The 19,635-nt window shown below is 42.4% G+C and overlaps 1 protein-coding gene across 4 annotated transcripts in view; it reads left to right on the forward strand.

The window, feature by feature from the left end:
* trpm7 (transient receptor potential cation channel, subfamily M, member 7) overlaps window positions 1–19,635 on the forward strand; it is a 149,466-nt gene that overhangs the window by 110,463 nt on the left and 19,368 nt on the right. For 2 of the 4 annotated variants that reach the window (XM_063066289.1, XM_063066291.1), the window contains 7 exons: window positions 2,687–2,861; window positions 8,620–8,752; window positions 11,051–11,238; window positions 13,291–13,423; window positions 17,105–18,261; window positions 19,128–19,222; window positions 19,304–19,412. In XM_063066289.1, coding sequence (XP_062922359.1) covers window positions 2,687–2,861; window positions 8,620–8,752; window positions 11,051–11,238; window positions 13,291–13,423; window positions 17,105–18,261; window positions 19,128–19,222; window positions 19,304–19,412 — 1,990 coding nt within the window. The remainder of the gene's footprint in view (window positions 1–2,686; window positions 2,862–8,619; window positions 8,753–11,050; window positions 11,239–13,290; window positions 13,424–17,104; window positions 18,262–19,127; window positions 19,223–19,303; window positions 19,413–19,635) is intronic. The other 2 variants (XM_063066292.1, XM_063066293.1) reach the window with 1 other exon arrangement.

Consider the following 19,635-nt stretch of genomic DNA (forward strand, 5'->3'; position numbering starts at 1 on the left):
GAGCCGACAAACGCTCCTCATATGTTAGCCCCTGCATTCCAGGAATCATCCTCGTAAATCTTCTCTGAACTCTCTCCAACATCAGTACATCCTTTCTTAGATAGAGGGCCCAAAACTGCACACAATACTTCTCATAGAAGTATTGCACTGAATGCAGCCAGAGAGTTGTAATGGAAAACTTAAAGGTGAAAGTATGAGATTACAAGTAACTAAACTGTGGGTGCAGGTGTCGTTTATATTTTTAATACAATGGTCTCCATATCATGCCAGGCTGCACCTTGAAAATCTTGCTTTTCTTTTGTCAGGCCTTGAATTCACACAAAAACAGTGGGTAAAAATTATGCTCCTTTTTATTGTACAGTTTGAAAAATACCATGTTTTTACAAAGCAAGGGTGCCAGAATAGGATCAACTCTCAAAATATTGGAGGATCTCAGTGGCCTAGACAGCATCTATGGAGGGAAATGGACAGGACAGCCAGGATTTTGATGGCCAGAGAAGGAGTAGAGTAAAAGCTGGAAGAAGATTGATGGATTTAGTTTTTTTTTGGGCGGAGGGGGGATGTGAGAGTTGAAAGAGTTCCCTCTGTCAGGAATCAGATAAATGAGAAAGAAAATGCAGTGGAAATCAATACTGGTGGGATGAGTCTAATTAACCACACACTGCTTGACTTTTGTTCTTCTTGAGGCCCCCATTGGTCAGGGTCAACCATGGATGTTGCGTCCGAGCTGTCTGGATATGCAAGCCTGGGCCGTACAATATGGAGAGCAAGCTGTAACTCAAGTGGTAGGCTTCCCCTCTCCACACATCTGATGAACCCAAAGGTACAACAGAGACCAATTCAGTTTGGCACTAGCAGCGTCACAGGAGTTGCCAGTCATTGTTGAACTCAGCATAGAACTGCCTTAGAGACTCCAGTTCCAGAATTTCCCTCTGGATTGACTACCGAAGCCTTCCCCACGAGTGGGTATAGTCACAAGGCAGCGGAGATTTGAGATCAGAGCTTTCCTTCACAATGCTGGAGGTACTCAGCAGGTCAGGCAGCATCTGTGGGGGGATGGGGCTGGTGGAGGACAGTCGACGTTTCAGGCCCAAATCCTTCAGCAGGACTGGAGAAAAAAAGCCAAGAAGTAGATTTGAAAGGTGGGGGAGGGGGGAGAGAAACACCAGGTGATAAGTGAAAATAGGAGGGGGAGGGATGAGGCAAGGGCTGAGAAGTTGATTGGTGAAGGAGACAGAAGGTCATGGAAGAAAGAAAAGTGGGGAGGAGCACCAGGGGGAGGCAATGAGCTGGCAAGAAGATGATGTGAGAGGGGGGTGGGAAATGGTGACGGGGGTGGGGGGTTGGGAGTGGGAGGCATTACCAGAAGTTTGAGTAATCAATGGCCATGCCATTGGGTTGGAGGCTATCCAAACGGAATACAGGGTATTGTTCCTCCAACCTAAGTATGGCCTCATCACAACAATGGAGGAGGCCATGGATGGATATATGGGAATGGGAAGTGGAATTAAACTGACACTTCACCTGTGAGTCGATTGGGGTAATTCACCAGTTCACCTGGTGTGGCTTCCTGTATATTGGTGAGACCCAATGTAGATTGGGAGATCACTGAGAACCTACGTCCCACCAGAACAAGCGGGATCTCTCAGTGGCCATCCATTTTAATTCTCCTTCTCATGGGCTTAGGAGCTAAGCAACGTGTGAAGGCCGGAGGCTGTTTGAGGTTCACGCCATAGAGTTATTTAATAGGAAGTGGGAGCTTGTCCCCATTACCAGCCCCAGCTGTGACATCCTTAAGGAACCAACTTTTGTTCTGTTGCTTTAATAAAGAAAATACAAGATTAATACAGAACAAACTGGTTAAAGAATCCGGGGGTAAAAAAGATTAATGCAAGGAAGCTGGAATATTCGGTACTTTGGGTGTTTTTGTTTTACAAATACTTGAACAATCCGAATAATTAAGTGTAGGTGTTCAGAGAGATTTATGTTGTCATCCAAGAAACAATATTAGCCAGTACATTGTGCAGTTAAAACAGATGGAATGTTGATATTTTATTGGTATATCAGTACAGAGCTAGGCAAGAAAATACCTTGAGTACTTGGACTCTTTATGGAAGTACTTGGAGACAGTACAACAGAGGTCCACTTTCTGGGAAGAGTTGTTTTGAAGAAAGTGTGACTGGAATTGGCCTGTGCTCCCTGATGTTCAAGAGGCTTGAGGTGATCTTAGTGAAACATGCAAATCTTGAAAGGGCTTGGCAAGATGGATGCAGTGTGGATGTTTCCCCTGCCAAGTATCTGAAACAAGGTCATAGTTTCATGGTAAATGAACAACCATTTCAAGGGAGATGATGAACCTTAGGGTCGTGAATGTTTGGCATTAGAAGGAAGTCTGGTAGAAAGAAAGCTGTTATTCTGTCAAAAGTCACAGTTGCAGGCTAAGTTGATTAGCTATGTTCTAAAGATAGAAGAGACTCCTCTAGATTCCCCAACACCTACAAAAACAAACTGCTGGAAAAACCCAACTGGTCAGTCTACATCTGTGGAGACAAAATGATGATATTTCAGGATGAGAACCTGCACAAAATGTGCCTCATTTGAATGTGTTATTATACATACATGTTTTTTTCATCCTTTCTCGCTTTCAATTCATCTTAACCTGTGAACTTTACCACTTCAATTACAGGTGGCAAACATGTTTTATATTGTGGTAATTATGGCAGTAGTCTTACTGAGCTTTGGAGTTCCAAGGAAAGCAATCCTTTACCCAAATGAATCTCCATCCTGGGAACTAGCAAAAGATATTGTCTTTCAACCTTACTGGATGATTTATGGTGAAGTATATGCATATGAAATCGATCGTAAGTAACTCTCTGCATCATCGTGCTATCTAGAATGATTCTGGCATAAGTGTTGTAATTCATTAGGTAACCTCCACTCAGCATTGCATAATGTAGCTTGATGGTTTAGTGGAGACCGGCTGGCAAGCTGGTGCTTGAAAATGCTTTGTTAGCCTACAGAGTCATTGCCAAATGTGGATTGTATGTTTGTACTGCACAGCCTGAGAACCAGGATAATTAGCTGGTCTGGTTTCTGCAGCAAAAATTCTGTGGTCCTTGTGCTAAATTCCTTGTAAAAGAGTTGATGCTGTGTCTCTCATCTCTGCGAAGGTTTAGATTTGTACAGTGCAATAAATCTAGTGTCTAAAATTTTATGGGAAGTTAAGGTGCTGGAAGCAGGTGAATATTGTACAGAATTTAATTCTGATGTGATGTCCCTTTCAGGGCACACAGTATTTGAGGAACAAAATCTCACTTGGAGTCCAGAAGATAATGTGCAGCAATGAGTAAAAGCATTAGCATTCAAGGAGGTTTTTATGGTATGACTTGAAGCAAATTTATTGCAGTAAAGTTTCGTGTGTCTCACCATGCTCTGTCAACTTTGTCTAGTTTCATGAAAAGCTTAAGGAATTGCTGAGCGACCTGTACGAAAAGGACGGGTTGCACTTGAATCTGAGGGGGACCAATATCCTGGCAGGGAGGTTTGCAAAGGCTATTGGGGAGAGTGTAAAGTAGAATTGTTGGGGGGGTGGGAACCAAACTGAAGTGATGGAGGAAAGGGAGGTTGGCTCATAAAAAGAGAAAGCTTAGAGACAGTGCAAAAGGGAGGATAGGCAGGTGATAGAAGGATGATTTGAGATGTGTCTATTTTAATGCGAGAAGTTTTATGAATAAAGTGGATGAGCTTAGAGCGTGGATCAGCACTTGGAGCTATGATGTTGTAGCCTGCATTGTGCGGTAGGTTTTCTATGTTTCTAATAGTTTGACAAGGTGGATGTATACAACTTTACCTCTCCTTGACCTACCAATCACTTACTGAGCTCTCTCTCACCTTTCTTTCATTGACTTTCTTCCAGCTCCAGTCTGTTCTCTGGCAAGGTTTCAAACCAAAACCTGAACAGTTCAGCCTCACCACCACACTTGCTGAATTCCTCCAGCAGATTGTGTTGCTCCAGATTCCAGCTTCTGTTTCTTCAATCTCTGGAACTTGAGTATTGCCTAGTTGGAGTTTAAGAGCAGGAGTAGTCAGATCATAGAACACAGTAGTTTGTAATTTTATATCATTTCCTTTAGAGCTACATAATCTTATACACTGCATTTCTACATTATAAATGCTCCTTGTTCATCTATCATTATATCTAATAATTTGTTTACTCTCCCAATATCAAAGGAGTCATTTGACCCATTAAGACAATGCCATCTCTCAACAATCCCACTCTCCTACTACTTATTTTCTCACACATTGCTCAGGTTCTCCTACCAGGCTCTTACACAAGCAGTCATTGAAGTTGACATCGCAAACACAAGAAAATCTGCAGATGCTGGAAATTCAAGCAACACACACAAAATGCTGGTGGAACACAGCAGGCCAGGCACCATCTATAGGAAGAAGTACAGTCGACATTTTGGGGCGAGACCCTTTGTCAGGACTAACAGAAAAAAGAGATAGTAAGAGATTTGAAAGTGGGAGGGGGAGAGGGAGATCTGAAATGATAGGAGAAGACAGGAGGGGGAGGGGTGAAGCTAAGAGCTGGGAAGTTCATTGGCAAAAGGGATACAAGGCTAGAGAAGGGTGAGTATCATGGGACGGAAGGCCTTGGAAGAAAGAAAGGGGGAGGGGAACACCAGAGGAGGATGGAGAACAGGCAAGGAGTTATTGTGAGAGGGGAAGAGAAGAAAAAAATTTAAAATTAGGGTTGGGGTAAGAAGGGGAGGAGGGGCATTAATGGAAGTTAGAGAAATCAATGTTCATGTCATCAGGTTGGTGGCTACCCGGACAAAATATAAGGTGTTGTTCCTCCAACCTGAGTGTGGCTTCATCTCGGCAGTAGGGGAGGCCATGGATTGACATATCTGAATGGGACGTGGAATTAAAATGTGTGACCACTGGGAGATCCTGCTTCCTCTGGCGGACAGAGCGTAGGTGTTCAGGGAAGATAGACAGAAGATAGACGCTGCCTGGCCTGCTGCGTTCCACCAGCATTTTGTGTGTGTTGATTAAAATTGACCTCATAGCTAACTTGTGTTTGAATTGTTGGAGGAATCTTTGACAGTCATAGGAAGAATGTGCAAACTCAAAAGACAAAGAGACTGATTTGTACCCAGTTAACTGTTTGCAGTCTTGCCTAACCGCTTACCCACACCTTTGCCACTGTTTAACTTTAAGGCAGTTTTAAATTTTAAACGTAGATTTTGAGATGCTAGAAGTCCAAAGCAACACACATACTGGAAGAACCTGGAAGGTCAGGCAGTAACTATGGAACTGAATACAGTCAATGTTTTAGGCTGAGACCCTCCTTTGGTTTTTGAATTTACCTACTTTAATCATATGTGCCACAGTATCGGTTCTATTATGCAGTGTCACTTATTATGTTCATCATTATCTATGTCACTGCACGTCTTTCTCCAAGTTTTGAAGAGCTGAAGCCTTCTCCAAGCTCCTCAGCTCTCCTGCCTAGATAAACTAGATTTTATTGTACTAGTCAATTTGCTAGCATAGGCAAAACAGTGGTTGATTGGCAGAAACTAAAGAGTGGGAATAAAGGCAACCTTGCTGGTTTCTGGTGACTAGTGGTGTTCTACAGGGGTTTGTGTTGGGATCAATTCTTCTCGCGTTGTATGTCAGTGATTTGGATGATGGAATTGATGGCTTTGTTGAAGTTTGCTGGCTTCTGGTGACTAGTGGTGTTCTACAGGGGATATGTAGATGGAGGGGCAGGTAGTTTTGAGGAGTAGAGGGGCTACATAAGGACTTGGACAGATTAGGAGAATGGGCAAAGAAATGGCAAATGGAATCTAGTGTCGGGAAGTGTATGGTCATGCACTTTGGTAGAAGAAATGAAAGGAGGTTCTGTGGGTGAGAATGAGATTCCTGGATGGTATGTTGCCTCCCAGGTGCCAGAGTCCAATACATCTCAGATTGAGTCCTCAGCATTCTTAAGTGGGAGTGTGAACAGCCAGAAGTCATGGCCCATGTAGGTACCAATGACATGAGTAGGACAAGTGACCTTCTGGATAGGGAGTTAGGTGCCAAGTTAAAGGGCAGGACCTCCAGGGATGTGATCTTAGGATTGCTACCATGCCACATGTTAATGAGGCCAGAACGAGGAAGATTATACAGGTTAAGGAGTTGGCATAGGGTGGGGGGCATAAGACTTTTGGATTGCTGGGCTCCATACCAGGGAAGGAAGGACCTGTACTGAAGGGATGGCTTACACCTGAACTGGAGGGGGACTAATATCCTATTGGGAAGGTTTGTTAATGCTGCACGGTGGGGTTTAAACTAGGGAGAAGGGAACCACAGTGCCAGAACAGATAATGGAGAGGTTATGGAGGCAGATGTTGGTAAGACCTCAGACAGAGTTAGGAATAAGAAGTTGAGCATGGTGCAGTTAGTGTCTTGAGCTGCATATATTTCAGTATAAGAAGTATCATAGGAAAGGCTGTTAATAGTGCTGCAAATGAGGTAGGTAGTTTACTGAGGCAGTGTGTAATGAGGAGAGGCTGTTGTTGGGGCAGAATTTCAACGTAAGAGGCGGGCAAACCCAGAAGGGTGAATATGGGACCGAAGGTGTTGTTACTGAATATGTGCAGTAGAGGGAATGAAGTGGATGATAGTTGCAGATTGGCAGGTATGTTATAGGCATCACTGAATCATGACTGAAAGAAGATTATAGTTGGGTGCTTAACATCCAAGGATACACATTGTTTTGAAAGGACAGGTAGGAAGGCAGATAGGGTACAGTTGCTCTGTTGGTGAAAAGAGATATGAGGAAAAGGCAGGATATTGGGGCTGAGAGGAAAATTGGATCAGCCATGATGAAATGGCGGAACAGACTTAATGGGCCAAATGGCCTAATTCTGCTCCTATGTATCTTGGGGTTATTGGTTCATATGTGAGCCACATTTGAGTACTGATCCTCAATATTCCTAAACAGGGAATGTGGTACTTTACCCACCCTGTGCTTGTGGATTCATTGCCATGACTACACAGTCCCTTAATACTACTACATTCCATTAAACTGCCCATTCCTGAAGAGCAGTCTATACCACATTGCATCCTAGGACTTCTGGTAAGCGGCGGTACACTTGGGCACAGAGTCTTCCACGGGCCCAAACAAAGGTGGTGATCTTTTTAAGTGTACTTTTCATGATTGCAAGACCTTGCTGGGCATTAAGAACTTAAAATACTGCAGGGCTACCCCATTATTGAGTTGCTTGCTGGTGGAGAAACTGGAGGAGCTGGACCTGGTGTGGATTGTGCTGCTGCCTGCAACATAAATAAGACAGTGCATGTCTAACAGTAAATAATCGTCTTCGTTGCTTGTAATCGCAAAAACCTGTTGGACGTTGGTAATATCTGATTCACTGTTTTATTGGCGAGTGGCAGGGGAAGCTGTGACCTTAGTCGTGGCAAGGTCTAGGTCTCAAACCACAGTGTCACCTATTTGCAATCGCCCAGTAAGTCGCTAGAGTTGGTGCACTCCACCAGCCTACTGGAGGCAGTGTGGCATAGCATCCATGATGGAGTCAGTGTTGCCTTCAGTGTTCACTTGGCAGAAGACAAGATGTATTATGTTCAACTGCTGCAACATTCATGGACTCGGACTTGGACTATGTTTTTTTATGTGACTGTATTTTACTGCTTGTGCTGTGTATGACTGTTGGTACTGTGTTTTGTGTCTTGGCTCCGCTGTTGTTTGTGAATTCATGGGTATTTATGTATGGTTGGATGACTAAACGCCAAATTCAAGTTCAAGTTTATATCTGTACAGGCTGCTCTATAAGCAGCTGAACATGGGTTCACGAGCTGCAGAGGTGGTAATAACACCTGTCAGATCAGGACATTTTTGTGTGTCTGTATCTGTATAGGATTGTCTGAGCCAAGATTGTGAAGCACTTTATCAGCAGCTACTGTAAAATACGTGGCCTGTAATCCACTATTACCAATCACCCGTCTTCATTTATGACACTTGTGGATCCATTTAGATGGCTGTTCCATTATTTAATTCCCAAATGAGTGTGTCTTGGGATTACATGGAAAGGTGAACTTTTTATTTTTTTAGTCTTTAGGTTGATTTTGAATTGTAATCTCACCCAAAGCTGGTATTGATGTATTCAGTGAAATTCATTGAGGATATCATGAGGGTAGAAAAATTTCATTTACATATAAAGTTCTTTAATATACGAGCCACCAACGAACTCCGCTGGGTACGTATACATAAAAACCTGACACTAACTTCTGGATAGTGTCAGTCGGCTTTCTTTAAAATTATGGACTGTGAAGAAATAGAAATGGCAAGAACATATCTCAAACCTCAGTCCTCTTCAAAATTGCAAAATGAATCATGCTTCTAAAGTGAATATTCATCAGTGATGAAAAGTTTTATTGCCAATTGCTGTAGATGAAGCTGTCAGTTTTTGCAGGATATTGCATTTTGTTTTACAGATCCATTGAGCTTCCACACTGTAAAGTATGGAGCACTGTATTAGCCTTGGGTAGATTTTATACCTCACCAATCTGCATGAGACAACCCTTATGTTTCCTTTCTTCCTAAAGCCTGTGCCAATAATACTGAAGAAGGTGCAAAGCAACGTTGTGTCATTGGATATTGGATAACACCATTTTTACAAGCAGTCTACCTCTTCGTACAGTATATCCTCATGGTGAATCTCCTCATTGCATTTTTCAAGTGAGTACCGCTATACAGTATACAGTACCATAAAAGGGATACTCTGTGCACACAGAATGTTGGAAGAGCTCAGCAGGTCAGGCGGCATCTATGGAGAGAAATAAACAGTCAACATTTCAGGCTGAGACCCTTGCATCTCTCAACCTGAAACGTATGGATTGAAAATTGGCTGGCTGACAGAAAACAAAGAGTAGCGATTAACGGGTTTCTTTCGGAATGGCAGGCGGTGACCAGTGGGGTACTGCAGGGTTCAGTGCTCGGACTGCAGCTGTTTACAATATATATTAATAATTTAGATGAGGGAATTAAAAGTAACATTAGCAAATTTGCCGATGACACAAAGCTGGGAGGCAGTGTGAAATGTGAGGAGGATGTTATGAGAATGCAGGGTGACTTGGACAGGCTGGTTGAGTGGGCAGATGCAGTTTAATGTGGATAAATTTGAGGTTATCCACTTTGGTGGTAAGAACGGGAAGGCAGATTATTATCTAAATGGAGTCAAGTTAGGAAAAGGGGAAGCACAACGAGATCTAGGTGTTCTTCTACATCAGTCACTGAAAGCAAGCATACAAGTACAGCAGGCAGTGAAAAAAGCTAATGGCATGCTGGCCTTCATAACAAGGGGAATTGAGTATAAAAGCAAAGAGGTCCTTCTGCAGCTGTACAGGGCCCTGGTGAGACCACACCTGGAGTACTGTGTGCAGTTTTGGTCTCCAAATTTGAGGAAGGATATTCTTGCTATTGAGGGAGTGCAGCATAGGTTCACAAGGTTAATTCCTGGGATGGCAGGACTGTCATATGTCAAAAGATTGGAGCGACTGGGCTTGTATACTCTGGAATTTAGAAGTCTGAGAGGGGATCTTATTGAAACATATAAGATTATTAAGGGATTGGACACGCTGCAGGCAGGAAGCATGTTCCCGCTGATGGGTGAGTCCAGAACCAGAGGCTACAGTTTAAGAATAAGGGGTAGGTCATTTAGAACGGAGTTGAGGAAAAACTTTTTCACCCAGAGAGTGGTGGATATATGGAATGCTCTGCCCCAGAAGGCTGTGGAGGCCAAGTCTCTGGATGCTTTCAAGAAAGAGATGGATAGAGCTCTTAAAGATAGCGGAATCAAAGGTTATGAGGAGAAGGCAGGAATTGGATACTGATAGTGGACGATCAGCCATGATCACAGAGAATGGTGGTGCTGGCTCGAAGGGCCGAATAGCCTACTCCTGCACCTATTGTCTATTGTACACAAAATTGAGGGGTATAAATGGGATTAATGCAAGCAGGCTTTTTCCACTGAGGTTGGGTGAGACTAGAACTAGGGGCCGTGGGTTAAAGGTGAAAGGTTTAAGGGGAACACGGGAAAGGAAGCTTCACTCAGAGGATGGTGAGGATGTGAAATGCAAGTGGTGAATGCAGATTCAATTTCTACATTTAAGAGAAATTTGGTTATGAGGGGTATGGAGGCCAGTGGTGGGACTAGGCAGATTAATGGTTAATACAAACTGGATGGGCTGAAGGGCCTGCTTCTATGGTGTAGTGTTTTGACTCTATAGATACTGGCTGACCTGCTTATCTGCGTTTGTTTGTGTTGCTCTGGATTTCGAGCATCTTCAGAATCTCTTGTTTATACTTTGAGCACACTTAATTTCTTGTATAAATTTAAATATCTTCATTTGTGACTGTGGCCATCCAGATTCTCGTCAGTACACACTTGTGCCCTTAGAATCACAGTAACAATGTACAACACACTCATTGCAGTTCAGGATGTTCACTTCACCCTGCTGTGATGGCCTTTCATAGCTACCATGGTCACACACTCTGTAATCCTGTTCTCTGTGAGAAAGTCAGAGCCCTTTTTTAGCAGCGTTTTTGGTTAACCCTAGTCACTTTTGTATGTGGAATTTTTTTAAATGAATGCAACTTGTACATGTAGTGCGGTGCATAATACCTTCAACAGTTTCCATTTAGCAGCTTTTCAATGCATGTAACGCTTTGAAAAGGGAAAAATTGGCACTAAGCTTAAAAAAAAGACATTTGAACTGCGTGGTGTGAGTAGTGAGATACAAAAAGAATTTCAGGAGCAGCGGCTAGGAAGCTGTCGGCGGGGATGCACATGTCAGATACTTGATTGGAAGGATGATCTGAAAATAAGCATTTAATCTGTCAGTAAGATTTGAGTTCTCAATAATTAATGCCTTTAATTTTTTTAAATGACGTTAATCTATTTAACTAGTTTGTCCTAGCCTGGAGTAACCCCAGTAAAATCAAAGTTTGTAAGTAACTTTCTTTTATTCTTTTTAGCAATGTGTATTTCCAAGTGAAGGCCATTTCAAACATTGTGTGGAAATACCAGCGGTACCACTTTATCATGGCATATCATGAAAAGCCAGTGCTACCACCACCTCTCATTCTCCTCAGCCACTTTGCTTTGTTAATCTCTCACCTTTGTCGACAAGGAAGGAAACGTGACCGAGGTCAAGGCAGACCAAGTAAGGCGTGTCTTCAGGATATTGGTTGCTGAAAAGCATTATCCTATGGTCTACGATTGTTTGACTACTTCATGTTTGATACCATTGTAATGATTTCTGTTGAGTAAAATTGATTTTAATAAATATTGTACAAGTCCACCTCTGACTTTCTATAACGTATAAATGTTGACACTTAGTCAAATAATTTGCCCCTCTTTTGTTTCAGCTGCAGGTTGATTGTAGTACTTTTGATCAGTATATTCTCAATGCATGATTGTTTTCCTTTTCATTAAAATATTTTCATACATCTTCACATTAGTAGATCTGCAAAACAAAAATGGAATTTAATTTGAATAACAGTGATGCTTTGCATTTTGGGAAGACAAATGAGAGTAGGACTCTCACAGTGAGTGTGAGGGCCCTGGGGAATGTTCTAAAAACAGAGGGACCAACTAGTAAGAGTATATGCTCCCTGAAAGTGGTGTCGCAGGTAGACAAGGTGGTGAAGGTGGCTTTTGGTACGCAGGCTTTCATCAAGGCATTAAGTATAGAAGTTGGGAAGTTGTGTTGCCATTGTGCAAATTGTTGGTGAGCTATTTAGATTTGGTCGCCCTCCTATACGAAAGATACCATTAAGCTGGAAAGGGTGCAAAGGTGATTTACGAGGGTGTTGCTGGGACTCAAGGGATTGTTATGGAGAGAGGCTGAACAGGTTGGGACTCTTCATTGGCACGTAGGAGAATGAGGGATGATTTAATAGTGCGATATAAAATTGAGGGTCATAATCATGAGGGTGAATATGTGCAGTCATTTTCCCAATGTTGGGCAATCAAGAACAAGAGGACATGGGTTTAAGGTAAAAGGAGAGATTTACTAGGAACCTGGGGGTCAACTTATTCACCCAGTTAGTGATCTGTATATGGAATGAGCTGTTAGAGGAAACAAGGAACAAAATGCTAGAGGAATTCAGCAGCTCAGACAGCATCTGTGGAGAGGAATAAACAGAGAGACTCTTCAGGACAGGAAAGAAAAAGTAAAGAAGCAGACATCCCACCCTGCAAAAACTCATTTCAGGGAGGTAGGACTCCTGGCCCCCACAACCCCATATCTGCCCCCCCCCGTCAATCTCCAAGGATGTGTGTAATACATCCTTAGTGATTTTGTCTAATCTGTAAACCAAGCTGGGTATATGCAGAAAATGTGACATTAAAATATGTACTCATATTATCATGGATTAACACACATCAAAGTTGCTGGTGATCACAGCAGGCCAGGCAGCATCTCTAGGAAGAGGTACAGTCGACGTTTCAGGCCGAGACCCTTCGTCAGGACTAACTGAAGGAAGAGTTAGTAAGAGATTTGAAAGGGGGAGGGGGAGATCCAAAATGATAGGAGAAGACAGGAGGGGGAGGGATGGAGCCAAGAGCTAGACAGGTGATTGGCAAAAGGGATACGAGAGGATCATGGGACAGGAGGTCCGGGAAGAAAGACAAGGGGGGGGGAACCCAGAGGATGGGCAAGGGGTATAGTCAGAGGGACAGAGGGAGAAAAAGGAGAGAGAGAGAAAGAATGTGTGTATAAAAATAATTAACAGATGGGGTACGAGGGGGAGGTGGGGCATTAGTGGAAGTTAGCGAAGTCGATGTTCATGCCATCAGGTTGGAGGCTACCCAGAGGGAATATAAGGTGTTGTTCCTCCAACCTGAGTGTGGCTTCATCTTTACAATAGAGGAGGCCGTGGATAGACATGTCAGAATGGGATGTGGAATTAAAATGTGTGGCCACTGGGAGATCCTGCTTTCTCTGGCGGACAGCTTCTACCCCACTGTATCAGACTCTTGAGATGACCTTTTGTACAATGTAGTGGACTCTTGACCTGGCAGTCTACTTTATGATTTTGCACTTGTTTACCTGCACTGTACTTTGTGTAGCTGTGGCACCTTATTCTGCATTGTTACTGTTTTACCTTGTTCTAGCTCAGGGCACAGTGTAATGATGTGACCTGTATGACCAGGGTGCAAGACAAGCTTTACATTGTACGCTCCAAGTTTCCTGTGCCCCTCTGTCTTTCAGAACTGTTTGTCAGTGAGGATGATCAGAAGAAGTTGCATGACTTTGAAGAACAATGTGTGGATAAGTACTTCCATGAGAAAGAGGATAGATTTCATTCAGGGAGTGAGGAACGAATCCGAGTGACTTCTGAAAGGTAGGATTTAGGTTTTTAGAACCATATATAGCAGTTTTAAAAGTAAAGATTCGATTCAGTTTGGTAATATGTAGCAGCCAGCATATCAAATATTCCAGTAAATATGAAGTTAGTAATATCTTGGCAAATTTAGCTGCCTTTTTGCTTCCAAGGATGATAGATTAATAATCCATTTTGAGGTGTTCACTGGCTGGGTGTAACGTTTTCTACACAAAATTGCACAGATTCTTTAGCAGCCCTGATAATAGGGAGATTAAGACCATCTCAAAATCTCATTTTGGATCCAGGCCAGAATCATGCATGTCATGACCCTACATTCCCATCAAGGCATGTCCTATGCAGCCCAGTTGTGTCTTGGACTCTGCACGGGAGAACCCTGATAGAGCTTCATGCTGCAGATTGCGTGGCGCATGGTGCACCCCTAGTGGGCAGCTTTGCCAGCTGTCGAACTTCTCACTAATTTCAGTCACTTTTAAATAGCCCTGATGCTTACAGACTTTGGAAAAGCTATTCAACTTTAAGTAGAAAATGTTAAGTACTTAACAATATTTAAACATGAATGAAAAAAGACATAAATTGGGACAAAGGGAAGATTTTTTTCTGGCAATTGCTGTTGAAATTGGTCCTTGGATCATGAGCCAGGTATGCTCTGGCTCCAGGTTCAAGGGTTGCTTCCTCCTTCATACAGTGGCATGCAAAAGTCTGGGCACCCCTGGTCAAAATTTCTGTACTGTGAATAGCTAAGCGGGTTAAAGATGAACTGATTTCCAAAAGGCATAAAGTTAAAGATGCCACATTTCATTAATATTTTTAGCAAGAAAACTTTATTTCCATCTTTTACAGTTTCAAAATAACAAAAAAAGGAAAAGGGTCCAAAGCAGAAGTTTGGGAACCCTGCATGGTCAGTACTTAGTAACACTTCCTTTGGCAAGTATCACAGCTTGTAAACACTTTCTGTAGCCAGTTGAGTCTTTCAATTCTTGTTTGGGGGATTTCTGCTCATTCTTCTCTGCAAAAGGTTTCTAGTTCTGTGAGATTCTTGGGCAGTCTTGCATGCACTGCTCTTTTGAGGTCTATCCACAGATTTTTGATGATGTTTAGGTCAGGGGACTGTGAGGGCTATGGCAAAACCTTCAGCTTGCGCCTCTTGAGGTAGTCCATTGCGGATTTTGAAGTGTGATTAGGTTCATTATCCTGTTGTAGAAACCATCCCCTTTTCATCTTCAGCTTTATTGCAGTCGGTGTGATGTTTGCTTCCAGAATTTGCTGGTATTTAATTGAATTCATTCTTCCCTCTACCAGTAAATGTTCCCCGTGCCACTGGCTGCAACACAAGCCCAAAGCATGATCGATCCACCCCCCTGCATAACAGTTGAGGAGGTGTTCTTTTCATGAAATTCTGCACCCTTTTTTCTCCAAACATACCTTTGCTCATTGCGGCCAAAAAGATCTATTCAAAAGGGAATAGGAATCTATAGGGATCTATTCACAGGAACATCTAAACAAGCCTGATGCATTTTGGAAACAAGTTCTGTCGACTGAAGAAGTTCAAATAGAACCTTTCTGGCTGCAATGAGCAAAGGTATGTTTGGAGAAAAAAGGGTGCAGAATTTCATGAAAAGAACACCTCCTCAACTGTTATGCAGGGGGGTGGATCGATCATGTTTTGGGCTTGTGTTGCAGCCAGTGGCACGGGGAACATTTACTGGTAGAGGGAAGAATGAATTCAATTAAATACCAGCAAATTCTGGAAGCAAACATCACACCGACTGCAAAAAAGCTGAAGATGAAAAGGGGATGGTTTCTACAACAGGATAATGAACCTAATCACACTTCAAAATCCGCAATGGACTACCTCAAGAGGCGCAAGCTGAAGGTTTTGCCATAGCCCTCACAGTCCCCTGACCTAAACATCATCAAAAATCTGTGGATAGACCTCAAAAGAGCAGTGCATGCAAGACTGCCCAAGAATCTCACAGAACTAGAAACCTTTTGCAGAGAAGAATGGGCAAAAATCCTCCAAACAAGAATTGAAAGACTCTTAGCTGGCTATAAAAAGCGTTTACAAGCTGTGATACTTGCCAAAGGAGGTGTTACTAAGTACTGACCATGCAGGGTTCCCAAACTTTTGCTTTAGACCCTTTTCCTTTTTTTGTTATTTTGAAACTGTAAAAGATGGAAATAAAGTTTTCTTGCTAAAAATATTAAAGAAATGTGTCATCTTTAACTCTATGCCTTTTGGAAATCAGTTCATTTTTTACCCACTTAGCTATTCACAGTAACAGAAATTTTGACCTGGGGTGCCCAAACTTTTACCTGCCACTGTATGTGCCTCCAAGACTGGACGGCATATGGGGTTGAGCAGTTTGTTAGAAAGGTGTGGAGTTTGCCTGCACTGATTTGGGACTCGTTTCATTGCCTGAAAATTGACCATTTCGATAATAGCTCTAACCCTAACCACTAACACAAGTCTGCTCAAGCTGATTGCCCATCTCATGATCAAAGCATGCAGTACAATAAAGGAATGTGGTTGAAATGTAGTTACATACAAACTACTTTAAAAGTGATCTCCAATTCAGGTTTATCTTGCTGCAATGAATTCTATTTTCCTGTTGTGTATAATGAAACAGTTTCCCAAATCGCAATATACCACCAGAGAAATTCAAAAATTGGTGCCCTGACTTCAGTAATTAATTTCTTATTTACTATTTAAAGATTCTAGATAGGTTTTGATGTACATTATGATTCTCATCTGTTGTACCTTTTTCATATACTCTGATGCACAGCAAACAATACTGAGAACCTAACTGGTAAGATTTCCTGAGGACTGCAAGTTTGTATTTCTCGTGTCCTGTAGCACTGAGAACAGGAGGCTGAGATTGATTGACCCAACTAGTTGAATCTAATCATATTTTGGAGTACAGCATGCTCTGCTTAACCCTGCAAGGAGATTTTGTTTTCCATTATACTTTGGGAACCCATCATCTTTGCAACTCGCCATTGATTTCAGTCTTCACTGCCACTTGCTTGTTTAACCAGACTGTTAATCTGTTCTGCTCAGAGATTATTGGAACTATTGACCCTGTATCATCTTCAATACAGGGTCCAAGCTTCCCTGCAGTGTTGTCCAAACCCAGTCCTCCTTCATTGTTCCAGTGCTATCCTTTCTCCCTCAGGAGACTGACCCATCCACCACTCAGCTCACCACCTTATCCTGCTCACCTCTGGCTCTTGTTCTGCTGATTTACCTTAAAGTGGGGGTATCCATGTTTGAATTCTCTGGTTATGGCTTTAGCTCCATGACTTTCCTGTGATGAAACTGCATGCAAGCACCCTCCCCAACCTTCCATTGAATCCTTAATGTTGTATAAGCTTTGCTCTTTGCCACATTTTTATTTGTACATTTACTCATCTAGGCCTAGAGCTCATTTTGTGCGGAAACCACCACCAGTCTCTGCTCCACCGCCACCATTTATCTGCTTTTACATCCTCCTTAAGTCCTCTTTGACCAGGTTTTGCTTCCACCTTTTTTAAAAATTTGGTGTCTGTAGATCTTCTAAACATTGAGGTATTTTTGAGGAAATGGTGCAATTTATATATCTGAGACATTACATAATCTTCACAATTGTCTAGTTGAGTGTGAAATAATGAAGCTGATTCTCTGCTTCTCTTTCTCTTTAGAGTTGAAAATATGTCCATCCAATTAAAAGAAGTAGGTGACCGAGTAAATTATATAAAGCGTTCGTTGCAAACCTTGGACAGTCAGATTGGCCATTTGCAGGACCTTTCAGCCCTGACAGTGGATACATTGAAAGCACTGACTGCTCAAAAAGCTTCTGAGGCCACAGAGGTGCACAACGAGATTACTCGTGAGCTCAGCATTTCAAAAAATCTGGGAGAGAACGCTTCTGATGTTCCGTTAAAAACCTCATTGAAAAAACACAGCATTGGAAGATACTTTGGCTCTTCTTTTCCTCAGCGAGGCATGAACACTGGCAATTCTGTCTGTGTGGACGGTTTCATTCAGGAATATATCAACCCTTCCCAAAAGGAGGTGTTGAGCAGAAAGTTTGGTCAGGAATTGCTTTCAGGTTCCCAGCAGAATGAACAGAACATTCGCGAGGCTGGATCCTCCAGCTGTGCCTTACTACCCAAAGCAGCAGCGTCCTCCGAACTTCGGCATCGGAGCCACATTGGCCTTGGGAAAACTCAGTCTTTGACCAGTGACCTGAAGCCAGGACAGTCGTTCCATAGCATACCAAATCTCTCCTCCCCGTCTGCCAAGTTTTTTGTTAGTACTCCATCTCAGCCAAGTGGCTCAAGCCAATTGGAGCTTGTGCCTAATTCGGTCGATTCAGTTAAAACTGATGTAGATGCTGACGGGAGTTCTGTTGAATTTGGGGCTTTTGTTGGTAAGTATAGAGAAGTTGTTTGTGCTTTACCTGAAGAGATGTGCTGCTGTCCTTGTCATCCTGCTTGCAGCTTCTGTTGCCACACTCCCACCACAGCTTGCTTTGAAATGGAAGGATATTTCAATCACGCCTTCATTGATACTGAGAGTAGCACTGATACTGGTAGCAGCCATGACCGAAGCACCAAATACAACCCAAGGGCCAAGCATGACTTTGACAACCAGTTTCAAACAAAAGGACCTCTGCCAGCAGGCGAATTAACTACAGCCACCATATCCAGTAACGAAACCTGTGAAAGAATCAGAAAAGGGCAAAGGGATTTGGACGATTGCTTCATGCAGGCTATCGAATTGCGAAATCAACATATCAGTATTGGGAACAGTACAGGACTTCTGAGTGACCTGTGGAACAAAACCCAATGTAGAGGTTTGAGCTCCTGTACCACTGTAACTTTGTGGGACTTCTGCTTGCAGGTGACTTCACTGTTGGTGCATTGCTTGGGACTCTCCTTGGTTTTATTGCCCCTCTTTCTCCTGTGTTTTGAGTTAAAGCACTACTGCTCCACTCTGTTTCCCCAGTTCAGTAACACTACTATATCCTCTTGAATGTCTCAGATTTGTACCTCCAATCCATGCTTGGCTTGTCAGCAGTTCCAAACATTTCCTTGCTTAACTATTGGAATCAGAGATGTTGCAGCATAGAAACATGCCCTTCGTCGCACTGTGCCTCATGTCCAAGGGATCTTTTTAAAGCGACAATGGGCTGGGAGTTTCCATGCTGTACTGCAAGCCTCCTGTGTTAAATTCTAAAACTATTGCAACTCAATGAAATCCAGAGCACGCAGTGTATTTTCTCCATGTCTATAACAGGATATCGGGCAATGTCATCTGATTTATGGTGACCTGAAAACTAGCAAGTTTTATTGGCTTTAGATTTGACATTTGAAAGGTTTCCATAACATGGAATTGATAATACCGATCATTGCTTGGTCTTCAGTGAGAAATCAGTTACTTTAATTAGAGTCGGTGTATGGATTAAAACATGCAAATTTAGAATATTAAATCAGAAATGTGTAAAATACATTTCATATCAAAATTTGTTTCACTGTTTTAAATATGCATCTCTATTTACACTCTAGTCGATGATACCTAGACTGATATCATTGGTGTGTGAGGTCAGATCAGAAACGTTTCAAAGTTGCATGCATTATACTAACATTTTCTTTTATATTGTCAGTTTATTAGCAACCATTAAATAAATCTTGTTAACTTGCAAATGTGTTTTTTTTTAAGGCCACAAAGACTTATTGGAGTTGCCAAAGTTGGGAACAGGAGCAGCGATAAAGTTGAAGGAGCAGAAGTCAATGGCAGGACCCGTTCATGATTTGGTACGTGGTTTTTCTTCCTTCTTCCCACCCACTCTTTCCATCTTGGGGTCCAACGGATGCTAATACCTCCATTCTTTATAGGGTGCCCACCACGGTGACTATCATCTGAGAGCAGTGAATTCTTATACTGGATTTGCGGAGCTTCATGGCAGTCTGTTAACTTCTAATGCACCTGCTCAAGCATTCTCTTGTAAGTTTGAAGCTCACGAGGAACACTGAACATTGCTGTTTGGTTTAGGCAAACCCTGTATTCTCAGTTCCAGTAAGCATTTAGAAGAACTGCCTCAACTCTGACTTGATTCCAATTTTCAAATATTTACTAAGTTGGGGTAATTTTTTCCAGTTTCACCTTTTTTCTAAATAAAAGAAAAACAGTTATGATGTAAATGGAGTATTGCATGAGTTAGAAACTG

This window comes from Mobula hypostoma, chromosome 13 (assembly GCF_963921235.1).
Source record: "Mobula hypostoma chromosome 13, sMobHyp1.1, whole genome shotgun sequence".
Classification (NCBI taxonomy): Eukaryota; Metazoa; Chordata; class Chondrichthyes; order Myliobatiformes; family Myliobatidae; genus Mobula; species Mobula hypostoma.